The sequence below is a fragment of the Macaca mulatta genome, chromosome 2, assembly GCF_049350105.2.
Source record: "Macaca mulatta isolate MMU2019108-1 chromosome 2, T2T-MMU8v2.0, whole genome shotgun sequence".
In the NCBI taxonomy this organism is placed as follows: domain Eukaryota; kingdom Metazoa; phylum Chordata; class Mammalia; order Primates; family Cercopithecidae; genus Macaca; species Macaca mulatta.
The window spans coordinates 7,420,293-7,437,013 of NC_133407.1; the positions used below are offsets into that span (position 1 = coordinate 7,420,293).

At 36.7% G+C, this 16,721-nt stretch overlaps 1 protein-coding gene and 1 long non-coding RNA gene across 3 annotated transcripts in view; one reads left to right on the forward strand and one right to left on the reverse strand.

Moving 5' to 3' along the window:
- The first annotated feature begins 5,556 nt into the window (after positions 1-5,556).
- LOC106997177 (uncharacterized) overlaps positions 5,557-16,721 on the forward strand; it is a 57,868-nt gene continuing 46,703 nt past the window's right edge. For both annotated transcript variants that reach the window (XR_013414497.1, XR_013414498.1), the window contains exon 1: positions 5,557-5,739. This is a non-coding gene — a long non-coding RNA (uncharacterized LOC106997177). The remainder of the gene's footprint in view (positions 5,740-16,721) is intronic.
- The window catches only part of OSTN (osteocrin), a 45,289-nt gene continuing 43,393 nt past the window's right edge, over positions 14,826-16,721 (reverse strand). The window contains exon 4 of the mRNA XM_001094278.4: positions 14,826-14,910. Within this exon, the coding sequence (XP_001094278.1) occupies positions 14,826-14,910 (85 nt within the window). The remainder of the gene's footprint in view (positions 14,911-16,721) is intronic.

Genomic DNA, 16,721 nt, shown 5'->3' on the forward strand with positions numbered 1-16,721 from the left:
TCTTAAAATAATGATTTGCCTTTTGTTTTCTTAATTTTCATGTCTGCCTTCTCCACAACATGAGAAATTATTTGAGACTCTCAGCATGCTTGTAAGAGTTTAGACACAATGTGGTTAAAAAAAACCAAAAAACAAAAAACAAACAAAAACAAAAACAAAAAAACAAAAACCACAAAAACTCGTTGGCTTTCTCTTGATTAGTTTTTGTTTCACGTCTATACATCATACTGCCCTTGCTTACATCTAAACAAATTTATTTAGTCAATTAAAAGTTGGATAGTCAACCTCAATTTTGTTTACAATCTGTGCTGGCACAAATATATGGCCAAAGTAACTTTACAATGAAAGAATATTAATGGCTAGCTTACTCTGTGATAGCTGACCAGATCAGTCTACGTACCACCCTTTGCAATATGGGGAGGAGAAGATACAGTTTAATCTACGTAACATTGTGTGGTGCTTAAGATATAGCTGTCTTATAAGATAAAATGAATAATATTGCTTAATCTATTAAAACAAATTAAGGGGCTGGGCATGGTGGCTCATGCCTGTGATCCCAACAATTTGGGAGGCCGAGGCGGGCAGATCACCTGAGGTCAGTAGTTTGAGACCAGCCTGACCAACATGGAGAAACCCTGTCTCTATTCAAAATACAAAATTAGCTGGGTGTGGTGGCACATGTCTGTAATCCCAGCTACTCCGGAGGCTGAGGCAGGAGAATCACTTGAACCCAGGAGGCGGAGGTTGCCATGAGCCGAGATCGCCCCACTGCACTCCAGCCCGGCAACAAGAGTGAAACTCGGTCTAAAAAAAAATAATCAAAGGCTCACACCTGTAATCCCACCACTTTGGAATGCAGAGGTGGCAGTGGAGGGCATCAGGCTTAAGCTCAGGAGTTTTGAGACCAGCCTGAGCAACATGGTGAAACCCCATCTCTACAAATATACAAAGATTAGCCAGGAGTCGTCACATGTGTTTGCAGTCCCAGCTACCTGGGAGACTGAGGTGGGAGGACTGCTTGAGCCAGGGAGATGGAGGCTTCCGTGAGCTGCGATCGCACCACTGCATTCCAGTCTGGAGCAAGACCATTTTTCAAACGACAAATGTGTTATAATAAATAAAGATGAAAACTCCTGCTTTCATCATCTCATGTTTATTAACTTTGGAAAAGTTGAACCATATTGAAGCATCTTGAGCCTTTCGGCATAAAGGGTAATATCATTCAGAAAGCTTTTCATACTTTTTCCTTTTAGAAGACTCTATTAAGTTATTTTTTTCATAATTTGGTTGAAGAAACTTAATTCCCTAAAGCTATGAACAGATTAAAGGTACAATTTGACAGACATTTTGTAGTGTGTGTAAATTTTAGGACAACATAGCCAGGAACTAACATCCTCTTTTGAAATTTGATTATGTAATTGACACTAGAACCCAGAACTCCGTATACATATATTCATTTGCTGTATAAAGCTTCATGCAGAAACAAAGAGAAAAAAGGTAATACATTATTTTGAAACAAAACAAAAGAGTCCCTTCAAGTTGAAATACAGTTGGATTAGTAATACCTAATGCATTGGATAAATAAGTGAGATGATTTGTCATATTCTTAACAAAAATTATGTCTTAATTTACTGCTACGTTAAAAGAATAGCCCCATTATTTAGTATATCGCTGACTTATTTTCTATTCTGAATGAAGTAATACTAAAAATTAAAATATGAAATAAAATGAGTTATAAGTGGAGAAAACATTTTCTTCCCTTCATGGAAATTGTGTATATATTATATTAGGAGAAAACATATTACACATGAAACTATAGCATAAATCAATATATTGTGACTTCTTGTTTTAATTAAATTGGATGCCATAATCTAATTTTGAATTAAAAAATAAAGAATGTAGGAAATAGATTTGCATAATCCAACTTCCAATATTTACCATGAGAAAGTTTTAGGCTAAAGTAGGTTTTAATACCTTTTGTCAAAGCACGAAGCAGAACCCAGTTGGATTAGAAGCTACAGATACCCAAATGTGAATACAAGGAAAGAAAGAGCTTGTAAGCAATAGGAGCATTTCTATAGTTCATCACAAGGTTGGGGAAAGGCAGCCAAGGATATCATAACTTCTTAAATAATTCTTTCAAATCATGAGTCCTCCAGGATGCTTCCCTATGTGCTATTGCTAGCTTTCTAACACACATTTATGAAAAACAGAATTGGTTAGTTTTCCCAAAATTCACTTCTCTTTGCTACAGCCCTCTACCATAATTTGAAAAAAATTTTATTTACTATTTTTCCTAAATTAATTTTGAAGACTTTCAATTTGAAAACTGTCCAGAAAAACTAAGAAGTTACATACAAAACCAATATATATTCTAAGTACACATGTTCATTTCTTTCACCTCTTTTTGCCTCTTTTAAACTTTATCTTTAAAAAGCACATTGGATAACTGAAAAATTCATTGTTTATAAAGGTCAATTTCTTAGTTTAACTCTTTATCTAATTTTTTTTGTCATGTTTCTTTGAGTTTATTTTATTCTTTGGATCACAGAAGTCCATTGATTTTTAGTTAAGATTAGCAATTGCCCATTTCTCTCTTTTTCCTTTCATATGAAGACACCTTCTCACAGTACTCTCTTTTTATGCTAAAACAAGCCTTTGCTCTACTGGCCAAGCCTTTTTTCATCCCACATATCAGACAGTGATTTTCAGGGTTTACAGAGGAAGTGTTTTTCAGATGCTTTATAAACTTCTGCTAAGTAACTTATGATGAATCTCTGTTCCATAGAAAGTTTTTTTGTGTGAAAAATACTTCACTTGAGAAGAGTTTTGTGTGTTTTCAAAGTATATCCAATGCACAATGGGCCTATGTGTCCAAGCTACAATAACATCATAGTTATTACTGAGATTTGAGCTTTCTACAATACCAAAACTTACGTTTTAATAAGCCATTCAAAAATAATCTGAATCATTTTAAAGAAATCATTCTCAAAATCATTATGCTCGTCAATTGACTTAAGGATAAAAAGGCAATTGAAGCCAAATAAGCCAATATATGAAACAGAGTAAACAGGTTCTTAGATGAGTCCAAGATATCAAAAAAATCACATTGTACTATGCTGAAATGTACTGAGCTAAAATGATGTGTGCTTAGCTGGCCCTAACCTGTTATGGTGGTTTACTACTTGGTGGTAATTCTTTGACTTCCCTCCTACTTTCATTTTTACTTCTGCGTGTACTTACTCCACTCCTAATGAGACACTGCTTCTCTTAACTATCAGAATTTAGAAAAATGGAAAGTTTTTAGGGGACAAGGGATATCTACGTTTGACAAATGAGTAATGTCCTTCACCTTCTTAATTCTAAGGCAATATGCTCATTAGGGCTGTGTTTTATTTTTCTGAACATGATTGAAAATTGAATATGAAAAGAGAAGCCTAATTTCATAACTGTTACCAATCAGGCTATTGGAAAAATGGAATATAGGGAAGTGAAAGTACTTAACAGAAAATATACAGCACTGCCTTTCCTTATTCCCCAATAACAAACAGATTATATCTAAATTTTACAGAAGCAAATCTGTCTTTTGTTATTATTCTTTGACTACAAACATGTGCATGGCAAATCCATACAGACGGCATTTCACTGTGTTGTGTTTTCAATTATTATTTTTAAAAGTAAGGTTTAAGGGGAAGTTAACCATTCTTGAATAATTAAGATATATAATTTTTAAATGAACGTGTATCAAAATGATTTACACAATTTAATTGAAGCTGTAACAATGCTGTAATGTGATGGACTGAAGTTCAAGCTTTGGAAAGGATTTGCAGAAGGTCAGTTCCTTGAAAATGTAATCATTAAGAAGTGTGAATAACTTCAGTGAAGCATCTTCCACATTTCTGTGACATTTCACCAGGGAAGTTGCATCTGCAAAAATGAAAGTTGAGATTGTTAAAGCTAATGAGAACTCTGTAGATCAGGTGGAAGTCCATCAACTTCACGTGAGAAGAGTGAAATATTTAATTACATGCTGTTCCATTATAGCCTTTATTTACATGGCACATTTTTATTTTGAAGATCATAATGTAAAATAACAATTTCAGTTCAAAATGCATTTAAAAGAATATTTTAAACATATAAGCTAAGTGCTTATGCTCGTTTTAATAAAAATTATAAAAAGTCTTTTTCACAACTCCTTTCTTCAAGTACCAACTATATTCTATTTTGCTTGAGTTTTTAATCTTTGTTCAAAGGATACTGCCATGACAAACAAAAGAACAAAGAAAACCTGAATACTACTTTCTGTTTATTGTAACACATTGAAAATTGTATATTTTGCACATTCTACCAAGAATCCCACAATATACTGCCATTTAAACAAGATTTCTGCTGTGTTTGAGTTATATTAATTTATTTGAACAATGGTATGTCAATATATGTCAACGTAAATCTAAAATAAAAATTGTCAGTATAATTCACAACATGTGTCTCACCTTATTGGAAGAAAAGCCTTAATGGATGTGCCAGCAAGTGGTAGCACAATTAATGGTCACGTTTCTTTTCTTTTTTCTTTTTTTTGAGATGGAGTTTGCCCAGGCTGAAGTGCAATGATGCGCGACCTCGGCTGGTTGCAACTTCTGCCTTCTGGGTTCAAGTGATTCTCCTGTCTCAGCCTCCGGAGTAGCTGGGATTACAGGCACATGCTACCACGCCAGGCTAAATTTTTGTATTTAGTAGAGATGAGGTTTCACCATGTTTGCCAGGCTGGTCTCAAACTCCTGACCTCAGGAGATCCACCCACCTCGGCCTCCTAAAGTGCTGGGATGACAGGTGTGAGCCACCGCGTCCGGCCAATAGTCACATTTCTAATTTTACCAGGTTGACATTCTGATTTCAGTGGCACAGACCTAGAACTTGCTAATTTCATCTAGAGAAGCTAGGAAAATTTAGACAAAATATTTCTTTGAATTTGAGTTGCTTAGAGCTAAAGTCTACTAAAAACTCGAAACTTTGGTACAATGTATTAATGATTTCAGAAAGCCATTGCATAAATACCAAATTATCGTCCTTTTGAAAATACGTATCAGAGAAGAAATTAGTGTTTGGTCTTGGAACCAGCGATGGAAATCAAAATATTTTACCCAAAATATACTTCTCTGACTTATTTTGAAGTGGCTCCACAAAGCTGTTTTTTGTGGGGGAAATTTGCATCTGTGGAGAATTTGCGTTAATGCAGCCAGCCCTCCTCTTGTCTAGATCTAGCGAAGATTAACTGAGAGTCTAATACTTTTAGAGGTCAGAAAAGAACATTTGCCATCTATTCTCTCTGAGGGCTGCTGGGTTTTATCTACATAACAAGACTACCTTTGCTAGTCAAACCTCTTTCCTTTCTCTCTCCCATAACCTCTCTTGCCACTGAAACCTGTTTTTGGCCATGCTCTGAGCCTGCATTCTTTCTGTAACCTCGAGATAATATAATACTTTTTTGTACCCCACTGGTAGATTGGGTCTTCATTCTGAAGGCTCCCCTGCATACACATTAAATAAAGCTGTATCCTTTTCTCCTTCTAATCTTAGATCTGCCGCATGTCAGTGATTTTCAGCAAACTTTCCAAGGGACAAAGGTTAAAGTCAGCCCTTGGCACCTTCCGTTTGGTGCAGTGAGCAGGGAGATTAAAACTTCACCCTGCCGGAAGTCACAGTTATGAGAACCCAAGACCTAATCTGCTGGCAAAAAGAGTAAGAATTTCTTACCAGAAAAGCTCTTGGCCTCTGTCTCTCTGTGTAATCTGGTCAGGGAATGGTAAAAATCACTGTTTCCTCTGCACAATTTTGAGTAACGTGAGACAAAGATTTATGTGATTTAACTTGGGGTATAGTATCTCTGGTGTACTTTTTGGTACTTTGTGGTATGAATATTCATATTGTGTGATCTCTTTCCTCCCAGAAATAGTCTTTTCCTTTGTCTCTGTCTTTCTGTGTTGTTCATAAAGAGGGATAGCAAATAAAGCTCCCTCTTGTTCAATTTTATGTCCTGGAGAGCCTGACAGCTCACTAAGTGGGAGCATTCTTTCCTGGTCTCCACCACCCGAAGGGCATGATTTTTGGGTCACATCAGGTGGTCATCCTAAAAATGCCTGGGAACCCGACTTTTTTTGTGACTAATCTCCCAAGCTCTTGGGGGCGGGGGTTTGTCATAAGAAGTCCCGTCCATAAGGGGCTTTTGTTTTCTCAGCCCTTGTTGCCTGGTTAATGCTGGGAAAGTCCAATCCCAGGAGGGGACACCCGGTGTCACAGATTAACATATCTGTGACTGGCACCCCCCTCACAAATCTGTGGGTTTCTTAATATCTGTGGCAACAAGAGTCTTTTGCTATCTTAGCCCGTTTCTGGGAGTGAGATTTTGCTGGGGGAATCTTTGGCATTGTTTCTTCTATGCCCTAACATTACATTCTGGGCTTTACATGAAGAGGCTTTTGGATTGAGTTGTTACTGGAATAAGTACACCACTGGAAATCTTAATTGTCAGTGGCCAGAAGACGGATCCTTTAAGTTAGACTAAAATTCCTAAATTAAAAAAAAAAAAAAAAAATTTAGAGATGTCTTATACCAAACAACGGACGAGAAGATTAAATTAAAAGAAGGATACATAGGCTGGGCATGGTGGCTCACACCTGTTATCTCAGCACTTTGGGAGGCTGTGGTGGCAGATCATGAGGTCAAGAGATCGAGACCATCCTGGCTTACATGGTGAAACCCCGTCTCTACTAAAAATACAAATGTTATCCGGGCATGGTGGCGTGTGCCTGTAGTCCCAGCTACCCGGGAGGCTGAGACAGGAGAATCACTTGAACCCGGGAGGTGGAGGTTGCAGTGAGCCAAGATTGTGCCACTGCACTCCAGCCTGGTGACAGAGGACACTGTCTCAAGGAAAAAAAGAAAGAAAGAAAGAAAGAAGGATACATAATAGGGTCATGGCTAGCCTTTAAAATTCTCTTGACTAAATTAAAGAGCAAAAATTCGACCTAAAACTTTTAAAGTCCTTTGTAAGAGATCGCCTGAGGGAATAACAATAAAAGCCATCCTGCCTTGTGGTCTATTAGTTAAAATTCCATGCTTTCAGCATCAAGGCCTGGGTTTGATACCCAGTCAGGGAGCCCTATTGGTTTGACATTTGTGTGACTTTTGACTTTTTGGGAGTGGTCATTCACTTCTTTGGAGACACCTCATACATCCTTGGTTAAGTCAGAACCTTGGTTAAGGCCTATTAATTTTACCAGGGAGTATACTTTTGGTTAAAAAAAAAAAATCGGAAGTCCAGGCTTGGTGGCTCACGCCTGTAATCCCAGCACTTGAGAGGCTAAGGTGGGTGGATCATGAGGTCATGAGTTCAGGACCAGCCTGGCCAATATGGTGAAACCCTGTCTCTACTAAAAATACAAAAATTAGCCAGGGATGGTGGTGCACACCTGTAATCCTAGCTACTTGGGAGGCTGAGGCAGAAGAATCTCTTGAACCCGGGAGGCGGAGGTTGCAGTGAGCCAAGATTGTGCTCCTGCACTCCAGTCCGGGTGACAAAGCAAGAGTCTGTCTCAAACAAACAAACAAACAAAAAATCAAAGCCAGAAATATTAAGATCAGCTATTTGTCCCAGTTAAAATCTGATAATAAAAACTAAAGGGATTTTTAAAAAGCTCTATGGTTAAAGATCAGCTTAATTAAAAGTTGATATCTGAGCTGTGTATGTGTGTGTGTGTGTGTGTTTGTGTGTGTCTTTCTGCTTTTTCTCTTTGGATCCTGTTTTTGGACATTGTTTTTCAGTGGACTAAAACTTTTTTTGTTTTTTTAATGTGCATGTCTCTCTGTTCCCTTCTTTTCTTAAAAATTGTTCTCCTATGCTGGGTGCCGTGGCTCACGCCTGTAAATCCCAGCACTTTGGGAGGCCAAGGCAGATGGAACACCTGAGGTCAGGAGTTCGAGACCAGCCTGACCAACATGGTGAAACCCCATCTCTGCTAAATGCAAAAAAATTAGTGGGGCGTGGTGACGCATGCTTGTAATCCCAGCTACTTGGGAGGCTGAGGCAGGAGAATCGCTTGAACCTGGGAGGTGGAGGTTGCAGTGAGCTGAGATTGTGACATTGCACTCCAGCTTGGGCAACAAGAGTTTTTTGAAACTCCATCTCAAACAAAAAAGATTGTTTTCCCATTTACTTTCACTTCTCCCTACTTCTCCTTCCTCTCTGCCATTTTTGGTACCACAGGAAATGATCTAGAGAAGACTTCTAACAGATCACACTCCTTCAGGAACTCAGCAGAAGTTTACTCTGAGTCCTCTGACTGCTTTCTGGGAGTCTTCTTTCCTTGCAGTTTCAAGCGTCGTAGGCAACCTCCTCTCAGGTCTAAAACTCTGCTCTCTTCTGTGTTGTGTTACCTGATCGCTTTGGCTTTTGACTAGAAATTATTTGATACTGTGAGAGAACTTGACTTTGGTGTATGTAATAGCGAGGCAAGAGAAACAGTGTTAGACATGGCCAACTATATTGTTTCCAATAAATGGTTGTTACTAAAGGGGGCTATTCATTTATTTGCACATTAGACAAGCAACGGTGCGGTTTAAACACCTAGAAAAATGTATTTGCAGCAAAGTGCCCAAAGTGTGTGGCCTGGTCTCCATGGTGCTTTCCTCTTTTGGGGGGGACCTGGGATTCAGTGAAAGCCTTGTTTTTTTTTTTTTTTTTATTATACTTCAAGTCCTGGGATGCATGTACAGAACGTGCAGGCTTGTTACATAGCTGTACATGTGCCACGGTGGTTTGCTGCACCCATCAACCCGTCATCTAGGTTTTGAGCCCCGCATACATTTGGTATTTCTCTTAATGCTATCCCTCCCCTTGCCCCCTATCCCCAGACAGGCCCTGGTATGTGATGTTCCCCTCCCTGTGTTCTCATTGTTCAACTCTCAGAAACCCTTGATTTTTAAACATCTAAATGCTTTGCCTTTTAACCGCGTCCACTTTTTTCATATTTAAATTATTAGGCCCTATAAACTAAACATACTTTGTTAGCCTTGTTCCTTAATGAGTTCTGTCCTGACCTCAGTGGTCTACTTGAAAAACACAGACTAAATTAAAAGCTACTTATCTAAATGAGATTGCTCTCTTTATGCAATCTTATGGTTAATTCCTAAGGAATCTTGGCATCCATTTTTAATCTTCCTTTGACACACCCAAGCTTCTTGAAAAATCAAGTTCTCTCTGTACTTTGAGATATAAATTTGCTACCTGTTTTCTCTGAAACTCAGAAAGGATTCTCCATATAAACCTTAAATTTTTCCATTTACAAAGGCATAGTTTGAATCTGTCTTTTTAGACTAGAGAGTTTTACCTGTCTTATGGCTAAAATTCTAAAATCAAAACAATGAAGTCTTTGTGTGCAGAGTGTATGCTATACCTTGTGTGTCTCTGTCCATACATGTATATGTATATATGCATTTATAACTATACATGTTTAATACTGTCTACACATGGTACCACGATAATTTAAAAATAAATGAGTACTCATAAATTAAGGCCAAACGCTTTTCAAGTTCATGTGAATTTAGCAATCTTGGAGAAATAAAGATAGTTTTAGAATTATTGGTAAAATAAGATTGAAATGTCTTCAGAATTTTAATTTAGACATTTTTGTCTGAGTCCATTGATCAGGCAGGCTTACGGCCAAAAAGCTATTGCTTGAGATTTTTGATACTTCATTACTTTGTTTCTGAGTCTGTGTATCTTGATTTGAATCTTTCGATTCAGAGGTCTAGACAGATGCCTATGATGAGGCTCGGGGATGACACCTGGTCCATCTCTCCTATCCCAGGTATGCCTCCCCTGGTGGGAGATGCTGAGAGAAATTAGATTCTCCAGGCATTGTCTTTTGTCCTGGGCTCTGCATCTGATATGTAATTAAAATTACCTACTTCCTAGGTTTTTTACTAAGATAAAAGTTACTAATTATTAACACTATAATAACCACATGTAGTCAAAACTACTAGATATAAGAGAAAAAATATGCAAAGTGTGTAAGGAAGTAGAGTATGTTTTTGGTAAGAAGGATTATAAAAAGGCATGTAAATTTGTGTGTCTGTGGTCTTTTTCTTTTCTTTTCTTTTTTTTTTTAGAGAGGGTGTTGCTTTGTCACCCAGGCTAGAGTACAGTGGTGTGATCACGGCTCATTGCAACCTTCACCTCTCAGGGTCAAGTGATCCTTCCAACTCAGCCTCCCAAGTAGCTGGGACTACAGGCTTGCCCCACCAAACTTGACTAATTAAAAAATTTTTTTTTGTACAGATGGGGTGCCCCTTTGTTGCCAAGGCTGGTTTCAAATTTCTGGGCTCAAAGTGGTCCTCTTGCCTTGGCCTCCAAAAGTGCTAGGATTACAGGCTTGAGCCACCACACCCAGCCTTGGTTTTTGTTAAAGTTATTTTGTCTAGTTTAGAGGTTTTAAGGATTGTTTTAAATTGAAGAAATTTTAAAAATTGTAAGAGATTATAAAACTGATTGAAATTGTATGGATTTGTTTATAAACTTGTATTAAAATTAGCTTTAGCATTAATAATACATGAATACAAAGGTAAAATTTGGTTTTCTCCTTTGAATAATCTTTTAATGTAGTATTAATAAGAGGTAGTAAAAATTTTATTTACTTTTTGAGTAAGCTGCAAAAAAAAAAAAAAAAAAAAGAAGGGGAGATGGGGAGAGACGGATTCAGTTTGCCTCATGCTGTCCTTATTAGACCTTATGATTGTTTAAGAAACTGAGTCTCCTCTCTATGCTTTTTGAAATCTCTGAATTATTATTTTAGCTAAATGAATGTCTTATTTTACAGAGACCTGTGATCTTATTTTGTGATATCAAATATTTTAAACTTTTGATGTTTGATAAACTTTCCAAAATCAAAATTCAAATGCTAAATTCAGTCTTTTTTACCTCAAACTACCTTTTGGAATATTAGAGCCCGTGGAAGTCCAATAAAAACATATACAGTTTATTTGGCATGTTCAAATCATACAGGAAGCATTGTCAAGTCTGAAATGTGTTTTACTTTGCAATATATTTATATAAATGTGGTATTAAGATGTGTTCTAAAATTGTATGAGATTCCTAAAATTCTGATATGTTTTAGCATATGTTATCAGTAGTATTTCATTATAATTATTATGTTAAATTGTTGTATGCTATAGAAATAACTGATTTTTCTTGTCAATTTTCTTTAACCATGCCAGTCTAAGACTTTTGTCATATACAGACAATCATTATTTTACTCTGACTCTTCTTAAAAGGTGGTTTATAATCAGCTATAATCCAAAATTTGCTTCTTTATGGAAATTCATGGAAAGTACTTTTATAAGTACTCTTAAGTACAGGTTTCTAATAACTTTGGAGATTATACAATTTGATTAGGTAAAAATCCCAAAATTTTTAGGACTCTAATTAAAAAGCTGATGCATTCATGACAACTGGTAACCCAACATCAAGCAGAGCAAGAGTTAATTACATTGGTTAAAAGTAATAGAAAACTGAAATCATTTTAATGACTTTTTTTGTTTGAAACACTGCTGATTATTTTTCTTTTTTTTTTTTTTCAGAGTTAAAACACTTTTTTAGGGCTGTTTATATCTTACAACAGATTGAGTAAAGCATACTTTTGTGAACAAAATTTGAAGCATATTTCTACCTGCCTTCTTCAGAATTTAGAAACTATTTGTGAGCATTTTTAGTTTATAGGAATATAATGTTTTGTATAAGTTCAGGAAGAATATGTTTTCTTTTTTAACAGTACACAATTTCAGACACTGGTTATTTCATCAAGGGTTTGAGCGGAGTGGCATATTTTCAGAAATGTCCAGACTACTTTGAGGAATTGAGTTTGACTTTATAGAGCCAATAAAAAGCCTCTTGGAAAGGCTTGCCTGATACCTTGCCTGTGTGATTTCTTTACAAAGTTCCTGACCTGTGGTAAGTGAAGCAGCATTCCCGTCCTCTGGGTTGCAGACCAGCACGTGTCTGTCGTCTGTTAGGAACTGGGCCACATAGCAGGAGGCGAGCAGTGGGCAAGTGAGCATTACCACGTGAGCTCCACCTTCTGTCAGATCCGCAGTGGCATTAGATTCTCATAAGAACACGAATCCTATTGTGAACTGTTCAGGCAAGGGATCTAGGTTGTGTGTTCCTTATGAGAGGCTGACTAATGCCTGATGATCTGAGGAGGAGCAGCTTCATCCCAAAACCATTTCCTCCCCCCGTCCCCTGGTCCTTGGAAAAATTGTCTTCCAGGAAACCAGTCCCCGGTGCCGAAAAGGCTGGGGACTGCTTAAGTAAAGAATGTCACTTTCTGACAGGCCCAGGAATCTCAAGTTTTTTTGGGACCCTGAGAAGAGAGAAATTCACCCAATTCATACAGGCATGTACAAGCACAAATAAATCTTTGATTTGGTTAACCTCAAGAAACTTTTGAAAGTCTTATCTGAGATTCCTTATAAGGAAAGTCTCAGTAAAGCCAATTTCAAAAGACATTATATGGCCAATCACATTTTTGCTGTACTTTATGCAAATAATCAGACCAAGTATAATATATAATATGACTGAAACTTATTTTGCAAATAAATAAGGACTATGACTTGTCTTTGGTAGAAATGGGGAAGTGGAGAAAGAAAAATTATCTTTCAAAACAAAACTATACAGACACCTGTTGTTAGATTCTAACCTGATTCATTGTTTTTGAGTTTTTATTATTTGCCTATAGTTTGGACTGAATCTTGAATTCTTTCTTGGCTACAAGTCTCCTAGCTAAGGTTTTTATTTTTTTTCCTTCATTTTTTTCTGACCTGAAATCTCTAGAAATTAAAACTGTGCTTTTCATAAAGCCCTGCAGACTGAAGTTAGACAACTTAAATTTTGAGATAAATAACAGCCACTTACATGTAAACAACCTTCATGCCTGTTGATGTAGACTTCTCAAAGTTCACTTGAACCACAATTCAGAAGAATCTGTCATATTGCCATTGCATTCTGAAGATGCCTCAGAGACGCTAAAAAAATTAGTCTATAGACCGCTCTAGACATTTTTTAACCTTTGTTGTTTTTTTTTTCTATTTCCTTAGAAATACTTGATACCTAGTGTAGGGTATACTAGGTATAATACTTCTTATTAAAGATCTGTTTGTCTGCATCACCTATAGAGGCCTAGTCCACCCTCAGTGTCACCTTCTGGAATGGGACACAGCGATTTAACTGAACCGATCTATTCTCAGGACTAAGAGACTGACTAAACAAGACGTGAGATAATATATTTAAATTACTTTTTTCTGTTTATCCCAATTTGTCTTTCCATTTTTTGTCTATTTCTATCTAACAACCTCTATTCCAAATCTCTCCAAAGCTATTAGTTTGGCTTTTAATATGTGAAATGCTTTTTAAGTTTCAAAGTGGGGATTGAAGTAAATAAAAAATATTTTACTCCAAAATATATTTCTTTAACATATTCTGAAGTGATCCCGAAAATGTGTCTTTCGTGGAGGAAATTTGCATCTGTAGATCTGTAGAGAATTTGCATTAATGTAGCCAGCCCTTCCCTTGTCCAGATCTAGGAAAGATTAACTGAGAGTTTGATACCTTTAAAGGACTGAAAATCAACATTCACCATCTAAATTCTCTGAGGGCTGCTGCCGATGAGGTTTCATGAACATAACAAGTCCACCTTTGCTAGCCAAGCCTCTTCCATTCTCTCTCCCATCACCTGCCTTGGAACGATTGATAAAACCTGGTTGTGGCCATGCTCTGAGTCTGCATTCTCTCTGTAACCTTAAGATGTTACATAAGCATCTGTACCTCCAGGGAGACTAGAGGTCTTCATTCTGAAGGTTCCCATGTGTAAATGTTAAATAAATTTGTGTGATTTTTCTCGTATTTATCAATCAGCCTCATGTCAGTGGCTGTTAGCAAAGCTCCAGGGGGCATTTGGCCCCTATACTAGGCAGCTGTGTCTAGACTTGACCTCAAATCAAGCAAAGCTTCCATAATTAGGTAGCAGTTTTACTTTTAACGTGAAGTGTTAACGTGAAACCCAGAAGATGAAAACCCACAAATAAACCTGCTCCAAAAGTAAATCCATCAACTACAAGCCCACTACAAGCATCTAATTTAATCTTCATAATACCTACAAGCATCTAATTTAATCTTCATAATACCTCTACATTATTACTGAAATGTACAAGCTGTAGAAAAATAAACTATCTTAACAGGAACAAGCTAATGAAGGAATGAAATAATCAGGATTTGGCTAAAGCATTTTGATTCCATAGCTAATGCTCTTTCTGCTGTGCATTTTCTCTCCTATGCTCCACGTTATCAGAATTCGAATAACGTACTTATTGCAAACAAAATGATGTGTATCACTTGAATGTGTCTTCGTCATAACACAGGGATTGTTATATATTTATGAAGGAGATTTAATATATTGACTAGGATTTTAACCCTTATCTGCATATTAATATTCAATGGTTAATTACATAGGAGTCTGAAAACAACTAAATCATTAATTTTGGAGAGTAAAGCAGAACTAGCACATTCTTTTGCTTTTTAACTATCATTTAAGTGATTTAACATTAATATACTATACTAATTGAATACATAGATGATTGAAAAAGTGAATTGATAAGCTAGGAAATCAAAAAGGGAACTTATAAGCAAGAATAGATTGATTACTCCATTGTGAAATGTTAATCAAATGCCTGCATATATTGTTACTTATTCAAATTGTACTCACAATTGGAATCAATTAGCCTCTGGAATTTGAAAGCCGGTTTCTACCAATCCGATCCATGGGGATACCAAATCGCCTTTTTGGATGATCTACTACTTTCCTGAAACAAACCAAGGAGGACATTGTTAAGCTAAAGTGCAAGTTATTGATCATTATTTTTGTTCTTTTATTTTATGGAGATCTGGGGGCTTTCTTTGGGACTTGGAATAAACATGATAGTTCTCACTCACCAGTACCCACTATATGCCAGACACTATCTCATATTTTCAACATCTGTGGAAGTAGATATTACTAGATATTATTAGCTCCATTTTACATATGAGGAAACTGAGGCTTAGAGAAGTTAACTTATCCAAATTCAAATAGACCAAACCAAAAGCCAGGTCTTATCAGCATACTAATCTGCCAACTAAGTGCTTTAGTTTGAGAAAATCCTTTCCCCCTTCAAATTGTATTTTCCTGTTATTTGGTGAAGATTAAACTGGAACAGTAGTTTTTCACAAACTTTGCTTCAGAATGGCTCATCTAAAGAAGGATGATGGTGGGAGAGGAAAGAGTATGATACTAAGACTGAATGTAGAGGTAAATGTGCCTCTCATGTCTTCCCTTAGACTTCACCCAGAGAAGCTTTGTATGTGGTAGTCGACATTTGCTTATATTCTCTTTGTTAAATACTGTTTGAAATAAATTAAACATCTTCATTATTAAAGCGAAGTATAAAAAATCCACACAGTACTACCAAAGGTCTAATATAACTTCCAGCTTATATTTTCTATAAATTACCCCTTTAAAAATAAGACGCATTTTAGAAACTTTTCAATTTGATTTGCTAATATTGTCATCACTTAGTTCTATCAAGCCAAAATCCTAACAAGAGAGGATCCAGAACTTTTGTTGTATAACCTTCACTGGCCGTGGGAATTAAGACCAGTGTGAATCTTTATGAAGAAAGAGACAGTGGGGAGAGTCTAAGAAGCCTATGTAAATCAGTGATTTATCTCATAGAAAAGGTAACTGGCTTAAAATAGTGTTAGGCTTACTGTTGACAAAATATACATGCAGAAAAGAGGGCAGAAAGGAGGGCATATTATAAAAGTATTAGACATGTACAGATTTTAAGTGTAGTAAATTCCCAGACCAAGAAACAGAACATTACCAGCAGACAAACACTTTTGTAATGAGAAATACACTTAAAAGGCTCTTCTCCCACCAAATGTAAGGAATTCTGCTGGAGTGCAGTGGTGTGATCATGGCTTACTGCAGCCTCAAACTCCAGGGCTCAAGTGATCCTCTCACTTCAACCTCCTGAGTAGCTGGGACTATAAGTGTGTGCCACCATGTCTGATTAATTGTTTTGAATTCTTTGTAGAAATGGGAGTCTTGCCATGTTGCCCAGGCTCATCTCAAACTCCTGGGCACAAGGGATCCTTCATCTTGGCATCCTGAACTGCTGGAATTAAAGGTGTGAGCCACCGTGCCTGACCTGCTTCCATTTTTTGACCGATAGTGATATACTTCATTGCTTGAAAATCTCAGTGATGTAGGACATAGTGTCTCACAAGGAAACTTAATTTTCAGGAGTTTAAACAGTCAAGAAAATATTTGCTTCAGAACATTTTCAATAACTTTTTTAGTTCTTCTGTAATTCCTAGTATCATATTATTAAACTATGCTTATTTACCAATAATTACTTTATACTAGTTTAAACACTAAACATGAATGAAAACCTCAATGCCTTGGAGGCTTTTCTTATTATGATTTAATTGTTTTTTCTATTATAATTTACTGTGTATCTGCTATGTATAAGGTTCTTTTTGCGGCTGTTCATGGGTGGAAGAAATGAGTCAGAAATAGCCTTTTCCCTCAAAAACCTGTAACTGACTACTCTCAGATTGATGATGATTTAATGTA